General features: G+C 51.9%; 1 protein-coding gene across 1 annotated transcript; it reads left to right on the forward strand.

The window, feature by feature from the left end:
• Positions 1-827: 827 nt before the first annotated feature.
• On the forward strand, positions 828-26468 carry GNAI3 (G protein subunit alpha i3). The gene is made up of 9 exons (XM_065854294.2): positions 828-1057; positions 13425-13467; positions 13576-13717; positions 14647-14804; positions 20531-20659; positions 23727-23856; positions 24109-24262; positions 25030-25231; positions 25325-26468. Exons 1-8 carry the CDS (start codon positions 940-942, stop codon positions 25218-25220), a joined length of 1065 nt encoding a protein of 354 aa, XP_065710366.1. The 5' UTR covers positions 828-939; the 3' UTR covers positions 25221-25231; positions 25325-26468.
• Positions 26469-26896: the final 428 nt, after the last annotated feature.

The raw sequence follows: 26896 nt of genomic DNA on the forward strand, positions 1-26896 counted from the left end.
GAGCTGAGGGGAAACCTTTTGATCTCTGAACTGCCTGAAAGGAGCTTGGAGCCAGGGGGGTCGGGCTCTGCTCCCCAGGAACAAGCGCCAGGAGCAGAGGAAACGGCCTCAGGTTGCACCAGGGGAGGTTGAGGTTGGATCTGGGGAACAATTTCTTCCCCAAAGGGCTGTGTGGCATTGGAACAGGCTGCCCAGGGCAGTGCTGGAGTCACCATCCCTGGAGGGGTTGGACAGACAGACATGAGGTTCTCAGGACATGGGGCAGTGCCGGGGGTGGGTTATGGTTGGGCTCCATGATCTTGAGGGGCTTTTCCAACCCAAACGATTCTGTGATGCTGTTAAAGTGCTCCATGCTGGGGCTGAGTGTGGGAGCTGGGGGGTGTCGGGTTTTGGGGTCACTCCTGTCCTGCCATGGGGGGGGTCTCCTCAGGACGGGGTCACCAAGTTCCCCCCATGTGGCTCCCGTACAGCCAGGACAAGGGGCTGGGAGCGCAGTCCCCTGTGTCCCCTGCAGAGGGCGTCACCGGGTGCACGGGGCTGCTGGGGCCGCTGTGGGGCCGGGCTGGGGGCGCTGGGGTCGTGTGTCCCACTGAGCCCCCCAACACTACAACTCCCATCATGCCCCGCCGCACCGAGGCGGAACTCCGGCGCGTTACCCGCGGTTCCCATCATGCCCCACTGCACCGAGGCGGAAGTAACGCCATCCCCGCCTCCCTGCAGCCACGCCCCGCTCTACCGAGGCGGAAGCTCCGCCTCCAACTCCCAGCGTACCGCGCGAGGAACTTCACTTCCCGTCGTGCCCCGCGGCGGGACTACCGGATATCCGGCTCCGCCTCAGGGAGCCGCCCGGGCCGAGAGGCGCAGCCCCGTACCGGCCCCGCTTCGTTCGCCGCCCGCTCCCGGCGGCTGGGCCGCCCGCCGGCCTTCCCCGCCGCCGCCATGGGCTGTACACTGAGCGCCGAGGACAAAGCGGCGGTGGAGCGGAGTAAAATGATCGACCGCAACCTGCGGGAGGACGGCGAGAAGGCGGCCAAGGAGGTGAAGCTGCTGCTGCTCGGTGAGGAGAGGCCGGGGCGGGTTGGGGGGCGGTGAGGTGGCTCGGCGGGTGGGAGAGCTCTGGGGAGGGTCGCCGTGGGGGGTGAGGGTCTCCTGGGGTCGGGAGGGGGTGAAGGCGGCAGCGGTTGGGGTGTGTGCGCCGAGGGGGGGTTTAGGGGGGGCAGGGGAGCTTTAGTGAGGGGGTTTGGGGGGTTCCCGGGCTCCGGGAGGGGGATGGGGTGTCGCCGGGGCCCGCGGGGTTTGGGGGGTCTCTGGGGCTCGGAAGGGGCCTTGGGGCTTTCCAGGGCTCAGGGGGAATGTAAGGGAGCCTGGGGGTCTTTGAGGAGGGGATCTACGAGGTTGAAGGATCTTTAGTGGGAGAGCGGTGGGAGGGAGCCCGGGGAGGTGTGAGGACGGTGAAGGGTTGGGTCAGAATCCCGACGGGAGCCCTGGGGCAGCGGTGGGGAGGGACTGGAGGGTCCTGGGGGGGCTGGGACACGGCTGCTCTAAGTGGGAGCTCTGCCTTTGTATCACCTGTGAGGTCCCTGAACCCAGGTACGCTCCTGTCCCCTCACCCCACCTTGTGTCCCCAATCTCCTCCTGGGGCAGGAGGGGAGGACACCCCTGTCCTCCCTCCCGGGGCCGAGGGGACTCTGCTGCTGTCCTGGTGTGGGGCTTTTTACCAGCCTGATGAAGCAAGTGCCCTGGTTCTGGCTGAGCTGTTCCCTCCCGGCTGCTCCAGGGGACGGTCCCTCCCCGGTGGCTTCGGGCTGGGCCTCTGAGCGCAGAAGGTGCTCATTGGGCTGGCGCAGACGTCCTTTCATCTCGGGGTTTGTGGGACAGAGTGAAGGGAGCGCTTGTGCTTGTTCAGATACAGATGGTATCTTGTTGGGGCTTGGCTGTTAAGCTTTTTGCTCATTATGGGGTTGTGGAATTAAACCCTTTTATCATGCAGTTGGCTGGAAATACCCCCTGGGCACCCGTGTTTCTGGGACCAGCGGTGCCCGTGTTGGCACGGGGTGCAGTGACCCCGCCGGGTTCCCCGCACTACTGCGGATCCTCTGATGGGATCTGGCTGTGCGCGGGAGGTGATTTCAGTTCAGTGTAGCCGAGCTGGTTCTGCAGAGTAGCAGGCGTGTGAAACCAGTGTCGGTGTCGCTAAACCAGTGTTGTTGCTGCCCTGGTGCCATCTCAGCTGAGAAGGGAAGCGTCACTTCCCTGTGCTTTTATTTTTCCCGGCTAAAATGCATTTGTGGGTTTTGAGAGGAGCCGAATGGAATATTTCTCTTTAGGAGAATGGCAGGTTCTCCTCAGCAGGGAAGTTTTGCCGTGTTTGCTCCACGCTCAGAAGTTCTTGTGGGTGATGATAACTTGGGCACAGAGGAGGCAAAAGCCACCGGTCTCTGAAATCCCCCGGCTGTGACTGACACCATTTCCTTGCAGTGTTGTGTGGGGTGGTGGCTGCACTATCTGGACATGTAGGTCGTCCTCTCCTGACGTCTGGGGGGTTTTTTTTTGGCTACGGTGACATTTTCCACCTGGGCGAGACAGATTGAGTTCGTGAGGACCAGAACTACGGTGCCAAGTGTCTCCTGTTAGAACAGGACGTGTTAACAAACAATTCTGCTTTCCAAGCAATCCTTGTCCTAAGATTCCCTGTGGTTTTTCTCCATTTAGCCTGGTTTTATTTGTACCCTTGCGAGAGGTGCTGTGAGCTTTGCGATCTTGTGCTCATGTAGAAAACTTCTTGGCTGCATGTCAAGATAATTCTTTATTCGCCAGGCGTTGGTTTTGGTGTTAATAAGCAACGCTCGCAAATTCTGTGGATGGAATATTCTCCCTTCATGTTTTTATATCTCAGTTGTTTGTTCCTTTGTGGCTTTGTTCTTTGTGGTGATACTGAAAAGACACTGATGGCTCCAGGGCCAAGACTGACCTCGTCAGCAAGCGATGGAGTTGAGGGAGTTTCCCCAGGTTTGTACAATAATCAGTTTTAAAGCACTAGAGACCAAGGAGGCTTTTAAAAGTACAATCAGCAGCTGCCTTTTGGCCTTTGGTTAACTTTGGATGGCAGCAAAGTACCCGATCGCTCCGTTTCTGAGTGTGTCTGCAGGTCAGGGCTCGTGTGCGTCGTTACTCCGGAGTTCTGGAATAATTTAGCAGTGATCTGTATCTACCCTCATTTAAAAAAAGCCAACCTATCTGGGGTCAGGTTTGCACCTGGCTGTGAGCTGCAATCTCTCTTAAATGTCATGGCTTTCTTGTTTTAAAAATGAGTGTAATGGTTCCTGGCGATCAAAGGGAAACGCCGAAATGCACTCTCCCCACACGCAGCCTGGGTAACGTGCAGGTAAAGCAGAATGGTTAATTGCCACAAGAAAATTATCTGCCGTGGGAACAAACATCCTGGCAGGAAGGCATTGAGATGCTGATGGAAAAGTTTGGGAGGGTTTTATTTTCCCATTGTTTGAACAAACATTTTCATGACACAGTATTCAATGTGTAGGATACACAGTGTCTCGTATCATTAACTGGTTGTAAGATTATGCGGTGGTTTATGTAACTCTTGCAGTACTGCTGATGCAGTGGAGTTCGGAGGAAATATATATATATATATATTTATAATCTATAAAGCCTGGAGTCCATACGCTCTTCCCCAGCTCCGTTAAAATAACTGCCCTAGTTTGGGCTTTGCAGATTTATGTAGGTTAAGAAGAGGCTCGTGCTGGTACAAGGGGTGGTTGTTCTCCCAGCTCTGGTGTTTGGACAGTTTGGTGAATCAGTGATGGACCCAAAATAGGGGGGGGTTTGGTGTGTTTGACTTCCTCCCCTCTTCCACAAGCATCTTTTCTGGGCAGGGGAGGAAGCAGAGGGGTCAGAGGGGGTTTCAGCCACGCGCTCCCTTCCCGAGCCGCTGCGGTTTGGTGATCACAGGAGGTGGGTCGGATATTTCCCTTTCACAACTCTGCACATTGAGCAACTCCTGAGCGTTTTCCTTCTTTTTTAATAAACCAAAAGTAAACCTGAGCACTGACTGGTGACTGAGCCAAGGTCATGCCAGCCCTGCCCGTGGGATGGGATTGCTTTGTGTGCCAATGCCAGCAGCGGTTTGCAGCAACAGGTAAAGGATTTTCACAGCATGAAGCAGCCTGCAAGCGCTCACTTGAATCCCTCAGCGAAACACTGACCCTTTTTGATCACCTTTTTGCTTTGCCCCCCTTTTTTTCTCTTTTTTGCTCTTTGTTTGCCTCTCTTTCTCCCCGTTTGCCCCCAGAAAAACGCGTCTCTGCAGGCACGGACATGCAGTTTCACTGACGTCGAAACCTCTGGGGTTTTTCCAGTGGGGGACGAGCAACCAAACTGGAGGAGGGTGCAGGAGCCTTCCTGCTTGGCCGAGGTGCCAACTTGGCTCCTCATCGCCTTTCGGGAGCTCTGGCACATTGTGGGGAGGCTTTTGTGTGACGTTTAGTGACAAAGCTCGTTGCTGGATGCACAAAATTGTCCCGTTGCCAAATCCAGCCGGTTTTGCTTCTCTGCAAATGGCATTTTTGCGTCTCTGACTGTGCGAGTACAGCCAGGGTTGAACTGTTTGTGCCTAAAACACGCCGTTATTCAGCCTGGTTTACTATTTTACAGGGTTCACATACTCTGTGTAATTATGTTGAAGTGGTCCTGCTAATTCATGCAAAAGTAATTAAAAGCATAAGTTTGTTCTAAAATAGCCTTCATCTCCATAACTAACCAAGCAAACTGTGAGCTCTGCTGCTCCTGGAGGCCTCAGCTTTTTGCTGAGCCTGATTTTTTTTTTCGAACCTTTTTTCCCCCCAAAATTCATCAAAGCCTCCTCAGCACTGAAGCTTTAACAAGATTTTGCTCTGGTTTGCATAGAACCTTCTAGGGATGCAAATTGGGGCCAGGCTGTTGCAGTTCATTATAATATCATTAACCAGAAGTAGCTTTTCTCAAAGCGCAGCTGCTTTGCTGTGGGTCCCTGTGGTGGAAGGACTGTTGGGGTGTCAGACCTGGCCGCTCCCCGTCTCTGGAACTCCTCCCTTGAGAGGTGACACGAAGCTCTGGGGTTGGGTGTGGGTCTCTTTGTCCTGGCCCTGCAGTAGTGGCTCTGAGTGTCCTCCCCAGCTGGGCTGCAGGAGGTGACATGGGGACCCTGCATGGGGGACCTGCGGGAGCCCTTATCCTCTGTGACTCCTGAGCTGTGTGTGGAGCTTTTCGAGGTCCATGGTGTGGATCTTGTGACTCGTGGCCATGTGGAGATTTTTCTCACACGTGGCAGCCGGGCTCAGCCACGAGCTGCGTTTTCACAAGACAGAAATGAAATATTTCAGTCCAGTTAGCTTATGGGGAGCAGCTCAGGGAGCTGGGGGGTTCAGCTGGAGAACAGGAGCTGAGGGGAGACCTTCTGATCTCTGAACTGCCTGAAAGGAGCTTGGAGCCAGGGGTGGTCGGGCTCTGCTCCCCAGGAACAAGCGCCAGGAGCAGAGGAAACGGCCTCAAGTTGCGCCAGGGGAGGTTGAGGTTGGATCTGGGGAACAATTTCTTCCCCAAAGGGCTGTGGGGCATTGGAACAGGCTGCCCAGGGCAGTGCTGGAGTCACCATCCCTGGAGGGTTGGACAGACGGACATGAGGTTCTCAGGACATGGGACAGTGCCGGGGCTGGGAAAGGGGTGAACTTGATGGTCTTGAGGGTCTTTTCCAACCAAAATGATTCTCTGATCCTATAAAGAGGCAACCGGTGGGACTTGTGAAGAGATCAGTGCCTGTGAAAGCTGCTCTCGATGTCCGAGACGTCCCCATCTCTGTGCAGAAATGTCCCGACTGTCTGGTCACCGCTCCCCAGCGGGGAATGCTCGGAGCACTTTGATAACGGGTCAGATCTTCTATCTGAAGACTCAGCGCTTCTTGTCTTTGCGTTCAGCTTCTTGGAGGACCCAATACATGTGTACTTACCCGAGATGGAGGCAGCTTCAGTCTTGGTGCTGGTATTTCCCTGTGTTCAGGTGTCAAAGCCACAGCTCACAGCAGCGTGTTCCCACCCGTGGGGCTGAGGGTCAAGCCCAGGATCTCTGTATCGTCTACTTGGTTTTCAGTTCTGCCATTTGTCCTCCAAGAACGTATGCAGAGCAGGATGCTGAGGACAGGCGATTTCTGACACACAGCTCAACTCCGCATGGGAGCGACGGGCTGGGGAACTGGGATTTCATCCTATCCCCCGAGAGCCCTCTGGACATGGTTCAAGTTTCATTAAATTCTGAGGCAGAGCATTGAAATAACTTTTCTTGGAAGAGCAGAGTGTGCTACGAAGGGGAATTTTTTTAATTAGAACACGACTTTTTAAAATTTTAAGCAGCTGTAGCTGTAAAGGAATGATATTCCTCACTTTAGATACAAAAAGCGCTTGTTCCTCATGTAAGTGGGATCGAGCAACAGTGTTCTCATGGCTTAAACAGGGTTTGCATCTGAAATGACTGACAGATGCTGATTATTTATCTAGTGAACGGGGTGTTGAGACTCGGGTGATCCACAGCGTGCTCCCCTGGGTACCGGGCAGCGATCCGATGCCTGTCTCTTGTTTCTTGTTTTCTCAGTTGGTGTTTGGTAACTTCTCTGCCTCATTTAACCTTCTCTCGTTACCAGGCGGGCACTGGCCGGGTTATCTTTAAAAACAAACAACGCGCAGGATCCGAATTGTGGGGCGAGCGGGAGCTTGGCCTCCTGGGCTTTTGTGTTTTGGGGTCTCTGTCCAGCCCTCAACTCCCTCGTGTTTGAGGAATGAGCTTTTCCCCCAGCGGGGGAACTAATGGTCCATTCCCCACCCGGTTGCTTATTTTGATAAGTGTTTTTGCCAACTTGAGACTGTTGTCCCTGCATCAGAACCTGTGGATGTTTGACTTTTTAAAAACAGGCGCATCACAAGAAGAAACTTGATACTCAGGAGACCAGGCTATTGAAAATCTTTTCCAAATCGTTCTCTTCCCACTGTTCCCTTCTCTTCCAAGTTGCTTTCTGATATAATTTCCATTTTATAAGCCTTTCTCTGGTTTATTGCACCCATGCTAGTGTCCAAGCAGACTAGAAGGTTCCTCTTTTATCCCACATCGCTGAGAGCACCCACTGATGTGAATCCTACCCGAGAAGGACCGGTGTTCTGCGTTATCCCGTGGATATCTGGAGGATGAACAAGCTGCTGTGAAGCACACCCAGGGGTGACTCTCCCGACAGGGAAGACGTTCGCTGCGTTTGTGACACGCTGCAGCACTTCGCTGGACGCCTCTCATCACGCTTCAAACTTAAATCTGAACATAAAGAACATAAAAACGTAGGTCTGAACGTAAGGAGCTGGCGGTGAGACGGGTGCTCAGGAGAGGCGTCCGTTTGATCTCCAGCCAAAACACACATCGCGGCAGCGTGTGGCCGATCAGCGGGCGGCTCGAGCCCGCGCTGCTCGACAGCAGGCGCAATTAGTTGAAAAAAAACAACCTCCCAGGAGCGTTGTTCAAAGAGCTGCGAAAACAACTGCAAACCAGAAGTCCCAGACTGGCTCTTCACTGAGCAAAGGGGCCTTTTACTCAAGAGAACGAGGTGTTGGCAGCTGGTTTGGGGAAGGATTTGAACGCTCTGGTTGGGGGAGGAGGGAATTTGGGGCTTCTTCGAGTGTTTAGGATACAAGTTGCTGGTGATTGTGCAAGGAATTATTTTACATCAAAGGTAAAAAGGGATGCTGTCAAAGTTCAGGATGCTGGTGCTGTCGAAGTTCAGGATGCCAGTGTTGTCACCCGGATGCTCCTGCATGTTGGCCATGCAGATTTTGATTGCAAATAAGCATCCCCCGTAGGACCAGTGCCCTGGATTCTCTGGAAGACTCACTTATACAATCACTTCTTCAATATTTATTGTGCTCAAGAGATGACAATGGGGGAACATCAACAGTTTCTGTCTGTCTGTGGCTACAAGTGGTTGTAAACCAGTTGTCCTCTTACTCAGCCGCTCCTCTGAGTTTACACGGTCATTAAGATCTAGTGCAGCAGCCACACAAGGAGGGGGGAAAAAACCAAACTGCCTATTTTTCCTTTTTCCAGTTTCCATCTTTAATTTTATCAGGAAGAAAACTTTGATTCCTTAAGGTTGTGATTGTGTGATTTAGTGCCTGTTTCTGCAACTCCTGAAGCAATTTCTTGGTGACACCGACGGTCCCTCAGATCCGGTGTCGGCGCATTAGCAGACACCCAGCTCGGCCAGTAAAACAAGGTTGATGCCCTGACCGTTAGAGGCAAAAAGAAAAAGGTTTGTAAAACACAGCACTTGGGTGCTCAGGGGTTAATGTTCATCACTGAGACATTTACAGTTCAATGGTTTGAAGTGAATTTTTGTGGCTCGTGCAAGCAACGTTTTAAGGCATATTGAATGGCTGAATGAGATATGTGAGACTGGTTCTTTCCCTGATTTATTTTTCATATGGAGACATGATTAGATTCGTATGGAAAATAAACACAACTGCAGCATGAAGTGCCTGTGCGAAGTGGAACCGTGCAGCTCCTCGGCTGCAGAGCCCGAGAGCCGCCGAGGTGATCCCCAGGCTCGTGTTAATTATGTTTTCAAGATGGCATTCCTTCAGCTAGCCTCCTTTTTCATTTGTCCAGAGGCAACGACAGCCTCAGGTGGTTCGTGCTGCAGCGTTGGCTGCTCTTCCCTTCGAGTTAAGCTTCAGTCAGCCCATATGCCCTGTTTTATTGGTATAGATGTTTTTTTTCTGATGTATAGTTGTTGTTGTAAAAGCGCAAGTGTCACGCTAAGCTGTCCTGCTTCCTGTTGACTTTTCTAACAATAACTGCATTTTTGGGGCCCGGTAGTATGACACCGCTCACTTCTCTCGTGTGTTTTCCTCTTTTGCTGATTCCCAGCACAGCTCTCACTGCTTTTGATTCTGTGGCTCTTTGAACCTCTCTTGGCCTCATGATATCCAAGAGCTTTCCAGGGGGGTATTGAAATAAAGAACTCTGAACAAGGGGAGATGGGAGGAGTGTTGGTGGGGGTGGCAGCTTGTTCTTGCTCAGAAACACCCGTGCAGGAGGATGGGAACGTCAGGATTAGAGTTCAGCGTGATGAGGCTGGAAACCAGGAGGGAAGCGGCAAAGAGGAGGAGGATCTGATGGCTCAACCTTCCAGAAACAAAAGCAGGAGGGCAGGGCTGTGGGAAACTCTCAGGAGTGTGTTTGTGTGGAAGGGGAAGTATTTGCATGTGCTTGGCCGGGTGGGTTGTTGGATCAATGTTGACAAAAGGAAACATCTGTGTTATCAGGGAGATAACGTCCATCGGGGCTTGTGGTGGCTTGAGGAGCTTCTACTCCATCCTTGCGATGGTTCCTCTCGTATTTTAGGGGCTGGACTCCTCACAGCTGCTTTTTGCGGTTGATTTGGCCCCTTTTTAGTCTCTCAGAGGGGAGATTGTTCATTTTTTGGGGTTTGCAGGTGGGCTGTGAGCACGGCCGGGCGGTTCAGCCGCACTCGGGTCGGCTCTGTAACACAGCCCCACAGCTTCAGCTCTTCAAGTGAAACATCTGGGCTTATTCCTGAGCTGTTTAAGAGGGAATGTTGGAAACACCGAGAAATTCCCGTGCATTTCGGAGGTCAGCAGGGGCTGCGGCATCATCCCGCCTCAGGAACGGCCTGGCAGGGCTCCTGCTGAGGTCTGGAAGCCGCTCGGGGCTGTTGCTGCAGTTCCAAGCTGTGCACGCTGTGCTCGGGAGGCTGGAATTCAGCAACACATCACTTCACTAATTCTTGTGTCCCTCGCTTGTGCGTTAATGGATATTCCAGGTGCATCTCTGCTGTGTTTCTAGTGAGAATCTGTGTCAGCAGTGACCTGCTTTCTCTTCAGGAACTTTCAGATGCCGCAGGGCTTTTCTCCTTAATTGGGGGAGGAATTCCCCACCTGAAATACGGTTTAACACAGTTGTGATACAGCTTTAGAAGAGGAGATTGTACCTTGGGAAGCAGCGAGCTGGATGCTGTTGTCTGGAGGACGCGTGTAGAGCTCAGCCTGCGCTCCTCGTTTCCCGAGCAGGATGAGTTAAGAAGTGACTGGTTTAAAATCAAACGTTTTATCCAGCATGTAATTGCTTAGACCTGTAATTCCCAGTCTAAGCTGGGTTTTGGTCGCTCGCTTCTTGCTCCCTTCCCTGTAATCTCCGGCGTGTCAAGTTCCTTGGCTTCCCATCTTCTACAGGAGCACCTGCGGCTTCCCCAGGGGTGATAATTTCTCTTCTTTTTGTCTGCACGGCTCTCCCAGCACCAAAAGCTGCTCAGGTTCCCTCCTACAGAGGGGAAAGGGACCCGTCTGCTGCCCAACTCACCCCACGTGGGCTGTTATTTGGCTCTTTGGGGGGCTGGAGGAGCTGTGATCGCAGATGAGCCGCTCTTGGTGTGCGAGCAGGGCTGGGGCAGACAGAGGTTCCTTGCTGCTAATTGTAGAAAAGAGAAGTTAAGGCTTCTGAAACCATTTTTCCATGGAGTTACAACATCCGTGCTTAGGCCAGCCTCGGTTCCTTGTGCTGAAACGTGTTCACTGTGTGCTGTGCTCATGGGAGCGCAAAGGGAAAGTTTGCTGTTATTTTACAGTGAGAAACATCCCAGTAACGCTCCGACTTTCATACTTTTTGAACGCAGTAGGATGTGGCGTCACATGTTGTGATTTTCGAGCTCTTTCTACCTCCCCGTCTGGTCCCTGCCGGCGATCCCGGAGGCCGCAGTCCATAAGAATCCCAGCGTAACTCCATCCACTTGCACTCATCTTAATTTCTAATGTGAAGCATCAGTTTTCTGTAGGTTGGAGCAATGTTTCAGTAGCATTTAAATTCCTGCTCTTTTTCCCCTCTACTAAAGGTACTTGACTGCAGGCTTAAGCCACCCTAGAAGTGCAAACACCACGGATTGGGGTAAATGAAGCTGCAGGGAACAAAGGGTGCGGATTAAAAGCTGTTTACTGAGTAGGTCCAACATGGATCTCTATGTGCGAACCCTTTCCAGGCACCGCAATGAGCCGAAGAAAGGAGACGAGCAGCTTGTGCTGTGTGTCCATCTGCAAATGTTCAGAGAAGTTTCAAAGGACAGAAGTGAGACCTGGAGATGTCGAGGGTGGAAAATAAAACGTGAATGATTGTGGGCCTTGTTTGCAGGGAGGGATAAGATAAAAGTAAAGGCACAAAGTGAGAGGAGCCCCTGGAAAAGCGTTGTGCTGCGTGGGAGGATGTAGCACAGGTGGCTCAGAATAGATACGGGCAGCGTTAATGCTGCTTTTTCGGAGCAGTTGAGATGAGATGATGCCCGTCACATCCACAAACAGCTGCCACCCCAGCGGGAGCTCCCGGCAAATGGTTCTGGAGCTGCAGGGCAGACGTTTCTAAATGGGAGTTTAATGAGGTGCCTTGTCTGGATGACTCTTGTAGGAACAGAAAGCAAGTCTGGGAGAGAACCTGGAATATCAGGAAAAACTCATTTGGGAGTAACATCCCAGGGGAGGCAACTTGTCCTCATTGCTGTGGCTGCTGCGGGAGCCGAATCGGGGTTGTGTGTTGGTCAGGAGGGAGCTTTAGAGGGTTTGGGTTGCTATTTCCTACCTGTGGAGTATTAGAAGGGTGAGTAACCTCTAAGAGCGTGATTGCTGCTCTTCTAGAGCTGCTGCTGAAGTGTGCGGGGGCTGGAAACGAGAAGGGAAGGAGTTAAAGGAATATGGTTTGAATTAGTGTTGTATAACCGACTTGGCTGTGTTGTCATGGCATAATTGTAGCTGATATTGTTTTGTCAGTCAAATGACAGGTAGTACCAGTTCAGCGCTGCCTGCTGCAGCAAGCAGATTATTTTAAGATAATCTAAGGAGGAAATGACAGCAAATATGACGATGAGAAATGAAAGCCAGAGAGGTTACATTCAAAAGCCTCTTCTAAACTCCTGCTGTTGGGCCTCTGGGCTGAGAAAACACTGTTTTGGGCCAGTGGGGTGTTCAGACACCGGGGTTGTGGAGAGTGGCTGTGGAAAGTGAAAACTGCGGTTTTGTGATTCCCGCTGACACGCTAAGGCCACGCGTGTTCCGGCACGTGTCACCGTGGGACAGCCCAGCTCCATGAACCAAATCACGCGCTGGTTTTGGGTCCCGGAGCAGGTGCTGCCGCACGAGCAGCGCAAACACATCGGCTGCTGCCCCGGGCCTGCGGAAGGGGACGTGGTTTGGGGGGAAAAGCGGTGAAAAACAGATTAACGAGCTGGTTTTTTGCAGGCAGTCAGGGCAGGTTTCTCTGCTCTTGGTGATGCCGAGCGCCACGGGTCTGAGATTTCAATGGGAAATGTCCTGTGGCAAAGGCTCATTTCTGAGCTAAACCTGCGGGTCTCTTCATCCTCCCCTTCCCAGAGTAATAACCCTCGTATTGTGGGGAATGACAGAGAACGGAGCGTGTTGATAAGTGAGCGTTTGCCCTGCGTGCTCTGTGGGCGGCTGGATGGGTGTGCCGGGTGAGTCTCACCTAGCTGTGGGTTCCAGCAGGAACCCCGGTCCCTCATCTTCCTCCTGCTGATTCACAGACGCCTCAGTTGCCGCTTCAAGTCTAGACAGGTATCTACTTTGAATTTTGCCGGAGCTTTTTCCAAGGTACCCAGCACAGGAGCGATATCGGGGCACTCACTGCTACGCTAAACTTGCACCTCGTCTTTCCACTGTAGAAAAAGCACATTAGTTTGAAAGATGATGGGCGGTATTTGGCCAATGTTGTGCTCAGCAAAGAAGGAAATTTGGTGTTCCTGCTCTGAGTTAGTGATGTTTTTCCGGGCTTGAATATCTTAAGCTGCTTCACCTGGATCTGAAGAGCAATTTGCACGTGCTTTTGAGCTCTGTGCTGCTCCTGCTTCCCTCCTGCTCTACAACATGTGAGATTGCTTCCAAATCAGATGTTCTGGGTGAAAATGCTCCAGGATCTGCGGCTGCACACACCTGGTTATTCAAGGCTCAGGCTTTTCTCTCGCACAGCCCGGTACCAGCGGCAGCCGGTGCTGCACGGAGCCGTAGGGCTGCCTTGGAGTGCGGTTGTTGGGCCGGGAGAACGTCTGTTTGATGAGTGTCTGTCTGATCAATCCTCTCCCCGGCTTCCAGAGCTGCCTCCCAGGTGTTACAGCCTCAGTGATCACAAAGCGTAGTCTGGAGATGCAGAAACTCTAGGTTGTGTTCTTTTTCTTTTATAGCAGATGAATGCGAAATAATTGTCAGCATCTGTAAGTCAAACCTGGGAAGTACCTGTGGATGTGCTCCTCAGCCATCCCTGTCACCAGCAGCAATGCACAATCCCGCTTTTCCTTTTACTAACTGCAATATTTTTGTGCTCTTCAGGTGCTGGGGAGTCTGGGAAAAGCACCATTGTGAAGCAGATGAAGTAAGTGAGAGCGCAGGCGTGTAAACCGCGATTTGCACGAGCTGAAAGACGCGATCGGCGGGGCCCTCCTGGTTTGGCTGGGGCACTGACACGTTGGTTTCCTTCCAGGATTATTCATGAGGACGGCTACTCGGAGGAGGAATGCAAACAGTATAAAGTGGTTGTCTACAGCAATACTATCCAGTCCATCATCGCCATCATAAGAGCCATGGGAAGGCTAAAGATAGACTTTGGGGAAGTTGCCAGAGCCGTAAGTATTTCACTTATTCCCCTTAGTCTGAGTCTGTGCTGCGAATTGTGTCACTGAATCCTGGAAATTCAGTCCACAACACTCACAGTGGAAATGTGATTTGTTACAGGATACAACAGCGAGACCTTTCATAAACTGTCATGTGTTACTGGTATAAAGCCTCAAGTATTTTACTGAGGTTACGGGTGAGAACCATCCGTGGTTTGAATGCTCAAAAAATAAAAGTAATCCCCAAACCTGTATCTAAACTATTTGAATATTTAAGAGGATTCTCAGTTTTGGTTTAAACTACTCAACATCAGTCCTCTCTAGTGTTTCACAGCATTGTGCCAGCTAATTTTTAAGCTGAGCCAAATAACTCTTCATAATTTTCACTACTCATACTTGTCCTATTAGTTTTTTGGGGGTCTGAGGCCCCGCTTCCCCCCCCACCCAATTCTACCGATTCCTTGGGCTGTTACCAGCGTTCAGCGCTTCAGGGTGGCGGAAGTTGAAGCTTCCCCTTGTTGCCATGCTGCATGGCACTATAATAGAGGTTTCCCTGTTTAAAACCTACAATTTATCATTTAGTTCATCAGTCTATAGCAGCACATGGATGTTCTTCCCTTTCCTCTGAAACGCGGGTTACTGAATGTGCCCGTTTCTGCGCGTTGGTCCCTGCGGCACCGGGGCGAGCACAGCGCCCTGTGCCAGCCGGATCAGCGCGTCACCCCACGGCTGGAGCTTCTTACCCAGAACTCACCTTTCTGACCACGGGAGAAAAGTAACGTGATGATTTAGGGGAGAAGAGCAGCAAAGAGAGGGAGCCGCGGTTCCTCAGAGCGGCTGCCACAGCCCCCGGGGTCATTCCTGATGTTGAGCCTCGCTGCAATTTGTGAAGGTATGAATGGGCATTGGTGCTAACGGCTTTGGTTTCTCATTTCCCGCAGGACGATGCCCGCCAGCTGTTCGTGCTCGCGGGCAGCGCGGAGGAAGGCGTGATGACCGCCGAGCTGGCTGGCGTCATTAAGCGGTTGTGGAGGGACGGCGGGGTGCAGGCCTGCTTCAGCAGATCCAGAGAGTACCAGCTCAACGACTCCGCCTCCTAGTAAGAACCATTTACCAGCCTCTGGGCTTTCCAGAGCTGAGCGAGCATCGTTCACAAAGGGCCGAGGTGACAAAACGTGGCGCTCGAGTGGCGAGGGGTGGACAGAAACCCTTGGGGTGACTTTGTGCCTTAGCTCAGCAAAGTCAGCTTTACTGTTTGTCCTCCCCGTACGTAGCGTTGAAAAACAAGCAAACAAACCCTCATTCCTTGTTTTGTGCCGAGCTGAATTTGCCAAACTCTTTTTAGTGGAAGAATAACTCCCCAGCTGGCATGAAGGTGCCTGTCACAGCAGGTGACCCGCTCTGTCACCTTCGTTATCCCCGCGCACAGGAGTCGCGCCTCCTGAAAATGAGCTCCTGTTAAACTCCCAGGTTTGTGAGGAGCAACGGTTTCCAATGGTGGGATCTCCTGATGCTGGCAGATCAATATTCACAGAGTTTTTCCCTGAACGGCTCTCGCTCTGTTCCTGTGGCTGTCAGTGAACCTGCTTATTGCGCCGCTTCTAGAATGCACACAGTTGGGAAGTTACGACTAGATAAATAGGCTGCTGCTGGCTGCTTAACAAGAATTTTGACTAAATGCCTCATTTATTTCCAAGAGGCAGGTTAGTGCATGGAGGGGAAAATGTTACTTTTAATGAGCAAAGCAGTTGTTGCTTTTTTTTTCCCTCTTTCACGTGCTTGATCTCTGGAACAAACACTTGAGGCTCCAAAAGGATGGGGTTGGGTTCAGTGTGCCTCCCCATGTCCAGCTCAGCACTTAACCATTTAACCAAACTAGTTTGGAAGTGCTTTATAAAGAAACCTTAGCTATGTCACAGCTCGGTTGCCGCAGGCTCTGTCTGCACAGAGCATTTTTAGCTGGAAAAGAAGGAATTTATCTGAATTGGTAACACTTTGGTGGACTGTCCTGGTTTAGATCGGGGCGAGCTGACATCCCAGCTTTCTCAGATGTGTGCGTGCAAGGAGGAAACTGCACATCCAAAGGGAGAAGGAAGGGATGAGGAGGGGGTGAACGAAGGGATAATTTAATGAAAAGATGTGGAGAAGAAAAGGGAAGTGTAAGGACTTTTTGAGCAGAGGATTTAGGGCAGAAGGTGTAAGTGGTTCTGGAGGAGGAAGCTAAAATGTGGAATTTTGGCTTTGTGGTCTCGGTGGTCAGCGTTGAAAGAGGACATGGGAGAGAAAGCGAGGCAGAAATGGGTCAGAAACAGCACATTGGGGAGAGAGGGCAGAAATCTTCTTTAGCAGGTGCCCACTTGACCCAACTGCCTTGCAGAGACTGGAGTTTGGAACGTTCCTCCTGTTCCTGAATACCTGCAACCCCCTTGCGCCCGGTTCTGGTACCGGTACGTGTAGAACAGCTCTGGGACCAGTTGCAGTCGTGGGCTGGCGTGTGCTCTGCCGGGCAGCGGCGTCAGCCCCGCCATGACCCGCGTGGCGTTGCCCTGATCGGCGCGTCAGAGGATTTTGCTTCCTGTCCCAAGACCACAGGAAATTGCACTAGAGCAGCTTTATTTTGCATCGGTAGCCGAGCAACTCGGCTCTGAGGAAGCGCTGCCAGCAGGTTCCTTCAGCGCAGAGCACGACCGCACCGTTCAGAGCCTGTTTTTTCCTGCAGGATCCCAGGCTTGCCCAGAACGAGCTGCCCAGATGAACATTCAGGCCGTATCTTATTTTCCTCCTTTCAGCATGTGGCTCCTGACCTGCCTTATCTTCTGGTATTACCCAATTAGTTCCACGCTTAAAATATGGATTATTTTGCAATCCCTTCTTGTGGTGGTGGGCACATAGGTGCTTTTGTGCACAGTTCTCTTGGGGGAATTTACTTTTACCAGTGCTGCTACAAGCCAGGATGGGGGGATATTTCAAATATCTATATTTTTACTTGCTTTATTGCAACTTCCCGTTTCTCTTCACCTCCGTAGATCAGCGTTCCCGTCTGGAGTCAGTGCCGTGGAGAAGCGTTTCAGGCCTTTGTGCACAATTCTTGGTGTAGCAGCTACAAAGCAGAGTTTGGTGGCCCAGCTGTGGGTGCTGAGGCCGCTGCTGCTTCGTGCATCCTCAGTGACCCTGTCAGACACTTGGAAATGTCAGCAAGCACACAAAGTATCTCAAACGTGCTTTCTGCTCTTGCTGCTCTTCCCGAAGCTCCTGCGGGCACCAGTCTGCAGATCCTGTAGGTAATTAACTGCAGTCTCACAGGCAATTAGCCCAGTTCCTGATCAACCGCTCTCCGTTCTGGCACATCTTGTCTTGTTCCCAGGTGGCAGTTTTGGCCTGAATTCCCTGACATGACGCTGGATAAAACCTACATTGTGTGGGGGTTTTTTATTGTTATTTTCTCTCCTCTTTGCTTCCCAGCCCGAGCCTGTAGCCCATGTATCATCCTCCTGCTGCTCCTTCGCGATTCCCCTGGAGCAGCAGCACCTCGGGACCACAGCTCAAGGTTGTGAACGAGCTTTTTCATCAGCTGCAGGCGCGGGTCTGGCTTTGCTGGCCCAAACGAGCGTTCGAATCGATGGATGTAGTGCAGAACATTCCCTTTTCCGAGAGATCCCGCTCTGCTACCTTTGCTTAATCTGCCAAAATCCAGCTAAACACGAGGGCAGGCGGGAGGGAGACTTCTGCAGAAGAAATGCATTTCATAGAAGTGTTTCATCCAGTCTTCACCTGTTTTCCTCTTGGCTCGAGGTGGTGAACGGTGCGAGCTCTCAGCCTGTGCAGGAACAACAGTTTTTGCATTTTCAGGCTGCATGGATGGGAGTGAGTGATAAATTTTTCTTCCAAGTTGGAGTTTGGCTGCAGATACCAACCCATTCGGGTACCAAACCTGTGTCTTTCTGCCCTCACATCCCCTCTCCCTGCTTTTGTTTGCTGCTGAGCCTCGGGCAGGGTGTTCACAGCCCCTCCTTCCCCCTCCCGGAGCCCAGGCTGCCATAACCACTCAGAATAAGCTTTGTGTGAATCTTTCAGAGCTTTCAGAGCCATTTGTGGCCTTGAAAGCATTCTTCCCGGTGCTAAAAGGAAACACGGCTGAATTGTTAGGAAAATAACCATCCCGGGGTTGGCGTGAGCATGTGGAGGAGGGGAAATGCGTTATCTTCACCGACTGAAAGCTGTCGGCTTCAGAACCTCTTGGTGCATCTTGTAGCGGTATGAGCTGAGCTGGGCTGGTTTCTTATAGCACTGGAGCTGCGGATTCTCACACATGCAGACATTGAAGCGGTGCCAGCCCGGGTGGGATGTGCTGAGAAGGCTTGGAGGGCCACTAAAACAAACACGAGTTGCGCTGTGGGCTTTCGGTCAGCGCTTTTCACTCCAGCCCTTGTGTGAAGGGTGGGAAAAGGAGGGAAACAAAACAAAACTTGTCCTTTTGCAAGCTTGTGTGTGCAGGGTGGTGGTGAAGCATGAGAAATAGCTCTGTAAATACAGGGATCCGAGGTGCGGAACTAGCGTGGCAACCTCAGCAAAGGGATTCAAACTGCGTGGGATGGAGAAGGATTCGTGTAAGAAAGATTTGGTAAGGTTTATGTTTTCAGTTCCTGAAACAATATTGGTGAGGAACGTGGTCAAACTTTGAGACAGACTGGAGCAGGTTGTGGGTTATGAGTTGCTCAAAACCACGAGCGTCAGATGGTGCTTTTCCTGTTGACATCTTCACCAGCTCAGGTTGCTCAGAGCCCCGTGCAGCCTGGCCTGGGATGTCTCCAGGATGGTTCATCCACCACCTCTCTGGGTACCTGGGCCAGGCTCTCACCACCCTCAGGGCCAACAATTTAATCCTCATGTCCAGCCTGAATCCCCTTCCTTTAGTTTAAAACCATCACCCCTTGTCCTGTCACAACAGCCCCTGGTTCTGTTGGGTGGGCACAGCTGGATCCTCTGCCCGCAAAGCCAACTGCATCCCGCAAGGTGAGGATGATGATGATGATGATGGCTGGAGGATGCTGTCTGCTCACACGCTTGTGTGGCTCTTCTGCTCCCGAGAAATCCCTTGTGCTGGATCTTGCAGCTGCTTAAGCATTTCTGTGGGATCTGGTATTTATTTGCCCTTTGAGTCCGCATGGAATTAATCTGGCCAAGCTTATTTTTCTGCAGGCAGCTTGCGGGGAGAGCGCTGCTTAATCTGCTCCCCTGATTGATGAGCGCTCTGCTATTCCTTTGGTGGGAGTTGCCCGGCTCCCTTCACTCCTCACTGCCCATCTCAAAAGCCTTTAAGTAGGAATTAATACCAGTTTCGGTGCCCAGGCTGCTGGTGCGGAACGCCGGCAATTGGGAGCAGATGCTTTACCGCTTCGACTTGTACATTTGTCACTCCGGTGATGCCGGGCGGCTCTGTGACCCAGACCTGCTGGGATTTGCTGGGTCGGTTCTTAAGCAGCACTTCATCAGCTTCTAAACCACCGTATCCCAGTAAAACACGCTGGTGGGAAAGGGAGAATGGAAAAAATCTGGGTGTGTTATTTCCTCAGCAGAAATATTTCATAACAAGCCTAACGAGGGTAAGTACCTTCCAAATTCTGTTCTACTGAGCTGAAACTAAAGCAAATCCTAAGTCTGAGTTTTGGGTGCTGCATTTCTAGTTGAAGAGCCATTCACAAACCTATCATCCTGCTAAATGCAAGAGAGGAATGAGGGGAGTTGGCCCTTTCTGGACTAAAACCTCTCGCAGATCCCAGCTTTGGAGGAGCAGACCCTGCGGGGCCGGGCGAGCATGGGCAGGAACCTGCTGGGTCGGCTGGGTTCTTCTGGGCTTTACAAGATAGGTCGGTGCTCTGCAGATAGACCAGCAAATATACCGGCAGTCGTGGCCAGAGATGCTGGAGCTGATGTATGGAGGGGGAAGATGTTGATCAGTTGGTGATGAAGGCGAGTGGAAATTTGGGGCTCCTGGTGCAGCTTTCAAGTGGACAGGCCATGGTTGAGAAGGGATCTGCAATAATGCTCGCTGGGGAGTGCAAAGCCATTGTGCCACTAAAATCTCAGTCACACGGTGCTTTATTGATGAGAAACCACTCCTGATGGGGACGTGGCCATAGGTGCTGGAGGTAATGCTGGAGCGATCGTCGTCTCCTTGGCGGGCGCAGGAGCCATCGCCTTCCCCTTAGCAGGAAAAGTGAATTTGGAGGTGTTGCTGGCCGGAGCGGGATTTCTGGAAATGATAGAGACCTCTATTTCTGTGCCCGACTTCAAAGGGACTCTGGGCGCGTTGCCTCGATGCTGCGGAGGAGCAGCGTTGGGGAGCTGGAGCCGTGGTGTTGGTTTGCTCTTGCTCAAGGAGGCGAATGTTTGGGGGGTAATTCTTAAGGCTTAATTCTTTCCTCCTGGTTCATTTGATGTCTCCTTGCCCTTTAAAAGCGAGCCGCTGGATTTATTGCCTTGTGCTTTGATGCGAAAGACCTTGACTGCCTTGAATTGCCCCAAGAGATCCCAGCCTTGGCACGGCTTGTGCAGCAGCAGCACTTCTCGTGTGAGCTGCTTATCAGACCTCCCTCCCCAGCACCCGCTGCAAGGTCAGCTGGGGAGGGGGTCACAAAAAGACAAAACCCACGAAAATCAGCCCCGGGATAGACCCAAGGGCAGGGTTCACTGTGTCTTTGAGGTCCGCGCTATGTGAAGATGATGAATAAATGCCGTGTTGACTTTCTTCTGCAGTTTATAAAAGATTCATGGCGAGTGAGCAGACTAAAAAAAGCTCTTCTTGTGTTGTCTCTTCTGGTTTAGTTACCTAAATGACTTGGATAGAATATCCCAGCCGACCTATATTCCGACTCAGCAGGACGTTCTGCGGACCAGGGTTAAAACCACGGGCATTGTGGAGACTCACTTCACCTTCAAGGACCTGTACTTCAAGTAAGTACCGGGCAGCGCTGGTCCCCGCGGCTGCGGTGGCTCCTGCGGGTCCCACCTGCGCTGGGACGCGTCTCGCCCCGGTGTAACCGTCCTCCTCGCCTCCGTTACGCTCCCTCTCTCCCGGCATTGCTCACTGGAGATACCCGTTTGACTTTTCTTTGCCTTCTTTTGTTCTTTTCAGCTGCTTTTATGTTGGAATCGCAGACACAGGTACTGACTGCTTGCTTACAGGATCCAAAAAAATAGATATATACTAAAAGGACACTGACTCCTGGGTTTTGAGTTTGAATTTAACCCTTTCCATGGAAGTGGGAGATGAGAGCTCTCCCGCATGCTGCTCTGGCCAAGCTGCAGGTGATGGTGCCGAGTGACACAAAGCGCGATGGGGACTGGCGGCCTCAGTGTGACACTACGGGGACGGGGCACACGTGTCCCCACGGCCATCCAGCCTGGTCTGGGCAGTGTCCCTTTGTGTCCCTAACCCAGCTCCTCTAACCCCCGTAGCGGCTGTGGTTTAGTTCTGCTCCCCACTCCTCATCTGCTGCTTTAGGAAATCCTCGCTTTGGGTCCCCACGCGCTCCCCACAAACAGCCCGGAGCCCCACGGCTGGGATTCCTGTCCCGTAACGTGGGTGTAGGAGCAAGCAGCACCCGTATCTTGGACCGGTTCCCTTCTGTGGCAACAGCTTCAAATCTTTGTTGCTCAGAGCCTGGAAATAAGCATTTATTTGCTTATTTTGAGCTTGTGTTTGAAAGAGCTGTAACAATCCAAGCATTGCTTATAAAATCTGACTTGTTTGCACGCTTTTTTGGGGGGGAGAACAGTAGCATTTTGGCTCCTGAACTGTCTTAAGAATTGTTTTAACAAAAAAGCCTGAACACTTTGCATCACCGAGCTGTTTACGCGGCTTCTGCTGCGTCCAGGGAGAACGCGTCTGCTGTCGTGATGTGTTAGGATTAGCGTTCCCAGCCGCGCCGTGCGCCGCTCTGCTGAGAATCCTCACGTCTGACGAGGGGAGGAGAGGGCGGACTCCGTTTAATCGTTATAACCCGCATTTCTGAGGCGAAACGGCTGAGCGCTCGGTCGTGCCTCCCTGATGCAAAGAGGGAATCGCTCTTTCCCGAAGCTGCCTGGAGTCATTGATCATGTGCGGAGCCCGAGACACGAGATGTCTCGTCTCGGAGGGATTTGCTCCACAAAGGAAAGCATTAATACATCTTAAAGCCCCGAGCTGCCATCTCTCCCGTGACAGAAGCCTTGATGTTAAATCTCAGACATTAATAATGGGCTGAGGCAGCCTCGGTGCCGCTGTGAGTTGAATTTGGATTAGTTTGGCGAAGCCGAGTTGTCGAGGATGCTGTTCCTTTCCAGATCCCCCCGCGCAGGAACAGCAAAGGGTACAAGCTCAGTAAGCAGCTCGTATCCTCGCCGAGATTTTCATCTTTCCTCCTGTGGTCCATGGGGACGATTTAAGTTAAATAGATTGGAGTGAGCTGAGCAGCACTTCTGTGCCTTGTTGGCATCGCTAAATGGCATCGCTTTTGGCTCAGCCTGGGCAGTTTCTCTCTTGTCTGCTCTGATAACAAATCAATATTTATGATTTTCATAGCTCTCGGATATTGACTTCTATCTGGCTTGATTTAATTAAGTCGCAGTCCCTCAGAACATCCTGGGCAATCCTGCTTCTCTTCACAATATTTTGCCATCCATGACACTTGCACCTCTTTTTTTATACACAGAAATGCTGTAAGCAGCTCTGCAACCTTTAAACTACAGTTGCTCCCAGATTGTTTGGGGGTTTTTTTAATACATGAGTGTGTTTCTTAACCCCATTAGTTTTTTGCTGGCTCCCAGTTGGGTGTTGCAGGTAAGGGTGTTGCAGGTAAGGGTGTTGCAGGTAAGGGTGTTGCAGGTAAGGGTGTTGCAGGTAAGGGTGTTGCAGGTAAGGGTGTTGCAGGTAAGGGTGTTGCAGGTAAGGGTGTTGCAGGTAAGGGTGTTGCAGGTAAGGGTGTTGCAGGTAAGGGTGTTGCAGGTAAGGGTGTTGCAGGTAAGGGTGTTGCAGGTAAGGGTGTTGCAGGTAAGGGTGTTGCAGGTAAGGGTGTTGCAGGTAAGGGTGTTGCAGGTAAGGGTGTTGCAGGTAAGGGTGTTGCAGGTAAGGGTGTTGCAGGTAAGGGTGTTGCAGGTAAGGGTGTTGCAGGTAAGGGTGTTGCAGGTAAGGGTGTTGCAGGTAAGGGTGTTGCAGGTAAGGGTGTTGCAGGTAAGGGTGTTGCAGGTAAGGGTGTTGCAGGTAAGGGTGTTGCAGGTAAGGGTGTTGCAGGTAAGGGTGTTGCAGGTAAGGGTGTTGCAGGTAAGGGTGTTGCAGGTAAGGGTGTTGCAGGTAAGGGTGTTGCAGGTAATCCTGTGTGAGCCGTGGTGTCAGTGGACTGGAAGGGCTGACGGGGAGTGGGTGTTTGCAGTCCAGTCAGGTGAATGGGTGGTTGCTAAGGAAATAGGAGACAGAGAACAAAACAAGCGTGGCCTGGTGAATCAGCACACTTCTGCAGAGCTCTGGAGGTAACACCTCGTTCTTCCTGCTGAGAAGGATTTTAAAATAGTAGAATCATTAAGGTTGGAAAAGACCTTTTAAGATTGAGTCCGTCCATGTCCTGAGAACCTCATGTCCGTCTGTCCAACCCTCCAGGGACGGTGACTCCAGCACTGCCCCGGGCAGCCTGTTCCAATGCCCCACAGCCCTTTCTGGGCAGAAATCTTCCCCAATATCCAACCTCAGCCTCCTTCTCCCCCTTCCCCAGCTTCATTCCCTTCTCTGAACTCGCTCCAGCACCTCAAGATCTTTCTTGTCGTGAGGGGCCCAAAACGGAGCCCAGGGTTTGAGGTTTGGCCTCTGCAGTGCCCAGCACAGGGATCCCGCGGGCTCGGGGTTGTGACTGTGCTCGTGTCCCTGTTGTCCCCTGCACCCTGTGTGTTTAGACGTCCTTAGCTGAGCCTCCTCCGTCCCCGTGGCCGGCGTGGTGGCCGGGGAGGGACGTCTCCGCAGCTTCTGAGGCGGCTCTTCTCCTTCTCCCAGGATGTTTGACGTCGGTGGCCAACGATCAGAGCGGAAGAAGTGGATCCACTGCTTCGAGGGCGTGACGGCCATTATCTTCTGCGTGGCCCTCAGCGATTACGACCTTGTCTTGGCCGAGGACGAGGAAATGGTACGTTATGGTGCAGCTACCGGCGTGTGGCACCACAAAGGGAGGAGGGAGCAAGTGCCAACTTGTCCTGTATGGGGGTAGGCACAGTTCTGGCTGTGAGGATGAGCACTCCCTGTGGTATATTTCCCCAGAAACTGATAGACATAATGGGTAAATGAGGTTTTCTCCAGCCCTGGTCACAGGGAGGTTGTCCCCATGTCCACCCCTGACAATTCCACAATGATGCATCGTCCTTCTCCTGTTATTTTTCAGAACCGGATGCACGAGAGCATGAAACTGTTTGACAGCATCTGTAACAACAAGTGGTTTACGGACACATCGATCATCCTCTTCTTGAACAAGAAAGACCTGTTTGAGGAAAAGATTAAGAAAAGTCCACTCACGATCTGCTACCCGGAGTACACGGGTGAGCTTGGCCTGGGGAAACTGTTTCATTTGTTACCAGGGCCAGGGATGAGTCAGTCCAAGCCTACACAGTCCAAGAGAACTGACAGGCTTATCTTATTCGCTTAATTCTGTCTCTTGGGCCGTCCAGTTAGCTGACAGCTCATTTATCAGCAGAGATGCACCCGTGGGGGTGTGGGGTTCACAACACCCGCTGTCCGTGTGTTTTATGGCCCGAAGTACGAATAGCAAAGTATTGCACTCCAGCAAATGGAGGTCACTCCGCATTTTCCACACATTACTGGGACAATACCTTCATTTAACTTCAATTTTAGAGGCTGTGAACCTTATCCACATCCTCGTTCGCTTCTCCACTCTGCTGTGTCTGTGTTTTGGCAACGGCCTCTGCTGCCCGTCCCTGCACAGACATGGTGCTTCCCCTCAGCACCGCTCAAGGCATTCACATTTATTCTTTAAACGTCCCTTCCTTCCAACCTGCTGGTTCCTTTGTCGCTCTCCTGCTATAACCACGTGTCTCTTGCATGGAGCGTCACCATAGCCAGTGCACAACGGTCCCCTCCTGCCCCTCCGAGCCGGGGTCACAGAAGTGAGTGACTCGTCCAAGGTCACTGAGCAGGAGCTGCGAATAGACCTGAGATTTACCAGAAGGGGTTAACGGTGGATTTGGAGCTGGATAAGGCAGATGGTTGCAAGCAGCTTAATGTGGACTTAAAAGATCTCTGTAGCGTGAACTGCTGGCCAAAGCGAGGGATCTTCTATCTTTTTCAGGCTCCAACACGTACGAGGAGGCGGCGGCGTACATCCAGTGCCAGTTCGAGGATCTGAACCGGAGGAAAGACACCAAGGAGATCTACACGCACTTCACCTGCGCCACCGACACCAAGAACGTGCAGTTCGTGTTCGACGCTGTGACGGACGTCATCATCAAAAACAACCTGAAGGAGTGCGGGCTCTACTGAGCGGGAAGGAGGTGACGCTGAGCCCTCGGTGCCGCCGAGCCCTCTGTGCCGTGTCGGTGCTGGTGACGCTGTCCCCTCGCTAACCCTCGCTCTTCTCCCCGCAGGTTTTACAATGCGGCGTTTAGAGAAGCGGGGTCTCTGCTGCCCGGCGGGGACGGCGGCGAGCGTGACCGGGACCAGGGTCACCAACAGCATGCGGAAACCGTCGCATTCTTTAGCACAATCTTCTGTATTAGGGACCTTTATTTTTTGTTTTCTTGATATGGGATGTTGAAGTGTAGGTCGAGATGGGACAACTGTTAGTGTACTAGATGCTCCTGGCGTCGTTCGCATGGCGTGATCTCCAGTGTGTACAGCTCTTGTGAAGGGGAGGTGCTGGATTCCAGACCTTTCGATATGTAGCTTTCTCTCTTTTTCTTCGGTTAACAAGCCACCACTAGTCTGGTTTTGACGTTGTTTGTTTTTTTTTCCATCAAGAAAACTATAACTTTACTAAAATTTGATTTCTTTGTTTGCAAACAGATGTTGTTTTAAAAATAAAAACAAACAAATCACTTAACTATGCACATGTGACCAGATCATGCAGAAGTATTCCTCTTAGCAGGAACTCCTTGTTTTTAACACTTGGTATGGTCAGGATTTAATATTTCTGCAACTACTTAAAGGATCCTTCGAGCTCTTCTGACGATCGCTTCGGCTTCTTCTGCCGCGTCGTTTGTCACCGTCCTGCTCCCGCGCCCCTTTGGAAAGAAGCTCCTGCGGCAGGATCAGCGAGGGGTTTCAGCTTAGGGTTGGGGTGAACGTGGTTTACACCGGTACCCAAATCCAGCTTTGTTCGGGGTAAAACGGAGTCAACTTTACGGTGAGCGCATCCCTTGGAGAGATGGGATGGGACGGGGTGCGACGGACCCCGCTGCGCCAGAGCTGCTCAAACCAACCCCTTGAGGTTCTTGTGCGTTTTTCGGTCGAAGCAGGTGGGCGGTTTTGCGAAGGGTTGCACCTCGTTCTGCATTTACCAAGGGCCTTTTCTCTTCTGAGCCTCCTCAGCTGTATTGACGCGCATGCCTTTACTTTGTATATGTGGTGCCAAATCCCCGTTTGCCGGCGTTTTTACCGTAGCGCCGTTCCCAACCGGCCCGTACATTCCTTTGCCGAACCGTTGCACCCCGACTCTTTCTCCCCAGTTTGTCGTGTGTACAGTTCCAATCTGTTCTAGTTGTTGGCAGTATTAAAAATGGTGAGTAAACAGTTTAGCCTTTTCTCTAGTTTATTCCGAACTCTTTTCCCTGCTTGTTGGAGAAGGGAAATGGGTTTAATTACTGGGATGGGGAAGGTTCTTTGTGCTTTATCGTACGCGACTGTCGGTTCTGTTCACAAAGGCTCGGGTTGTTCATCAGAATTATTGGAGGGTGGTTCATTTAGTGCTTGTTTATAGCACAACTCTCGTTGCCTGGTGGGCAAACGGCTGCTCTGGATGCGGCTGTTTCGTGATGTGGGTGTAAAACGGTTTGCAAACACTTGCTTAGAGATACAGGATGAAAACGGGGGGTGCGGGACGCGGCCGCCCCAGCAAACGCCAAAAGCGCGTGTTCTGCTCTGGAAACCGGAGCTCTGACTGCCCAAGAGTTCCCTCCGAGCAGCCTGGAGGTTTTTCTCACAGCCTTTGTAACAAATCC

The sequence above is a fragment of the Patagioenas fasciata genome, chromosome 21 (assembly GCF_037038585.1).
Source record: "Patagioenas fasciata isolate bPatFas1 chromosome 21, bPatFas1.hap1, whole genome shotgun sequence".
In the NCBI taxonomy this organism is placed as follows: domain Eukaryota; kingdom Metazoa; phylum Chordata; class Aves; order Columbiformes; family Columbidae; genus Patagioenas; species Patagioenas fasciata.

What these genes read in the sequence shown, in the direction of transcription:
- GNAI3 (XM_065854294.2), top strand. Translation starts at nt 940, where the DNA reads ATGGGCTGTACACTGAGCGCCGAGGACAAAGCGGCGGTGGAGCGGAGT. An exon ending in TTCAAGGACCTGTACTTCAA is followed by an intron (nt 20,660 to 23,726) that starts GTAAGTACCGGG and finishes TCCTTCTCCCAG; the next exon opens with GATGTTTGACGTCGGTGGCC. An exon ending in TGGCCGAGGACGAGGAAATG is followed by an intron (nt 23,857 to 24,108) that starts GTACGTTATGGT and finishes GTTATTTTTCAG; the next exon opens with AACCGGATGCACGAGAGCAT.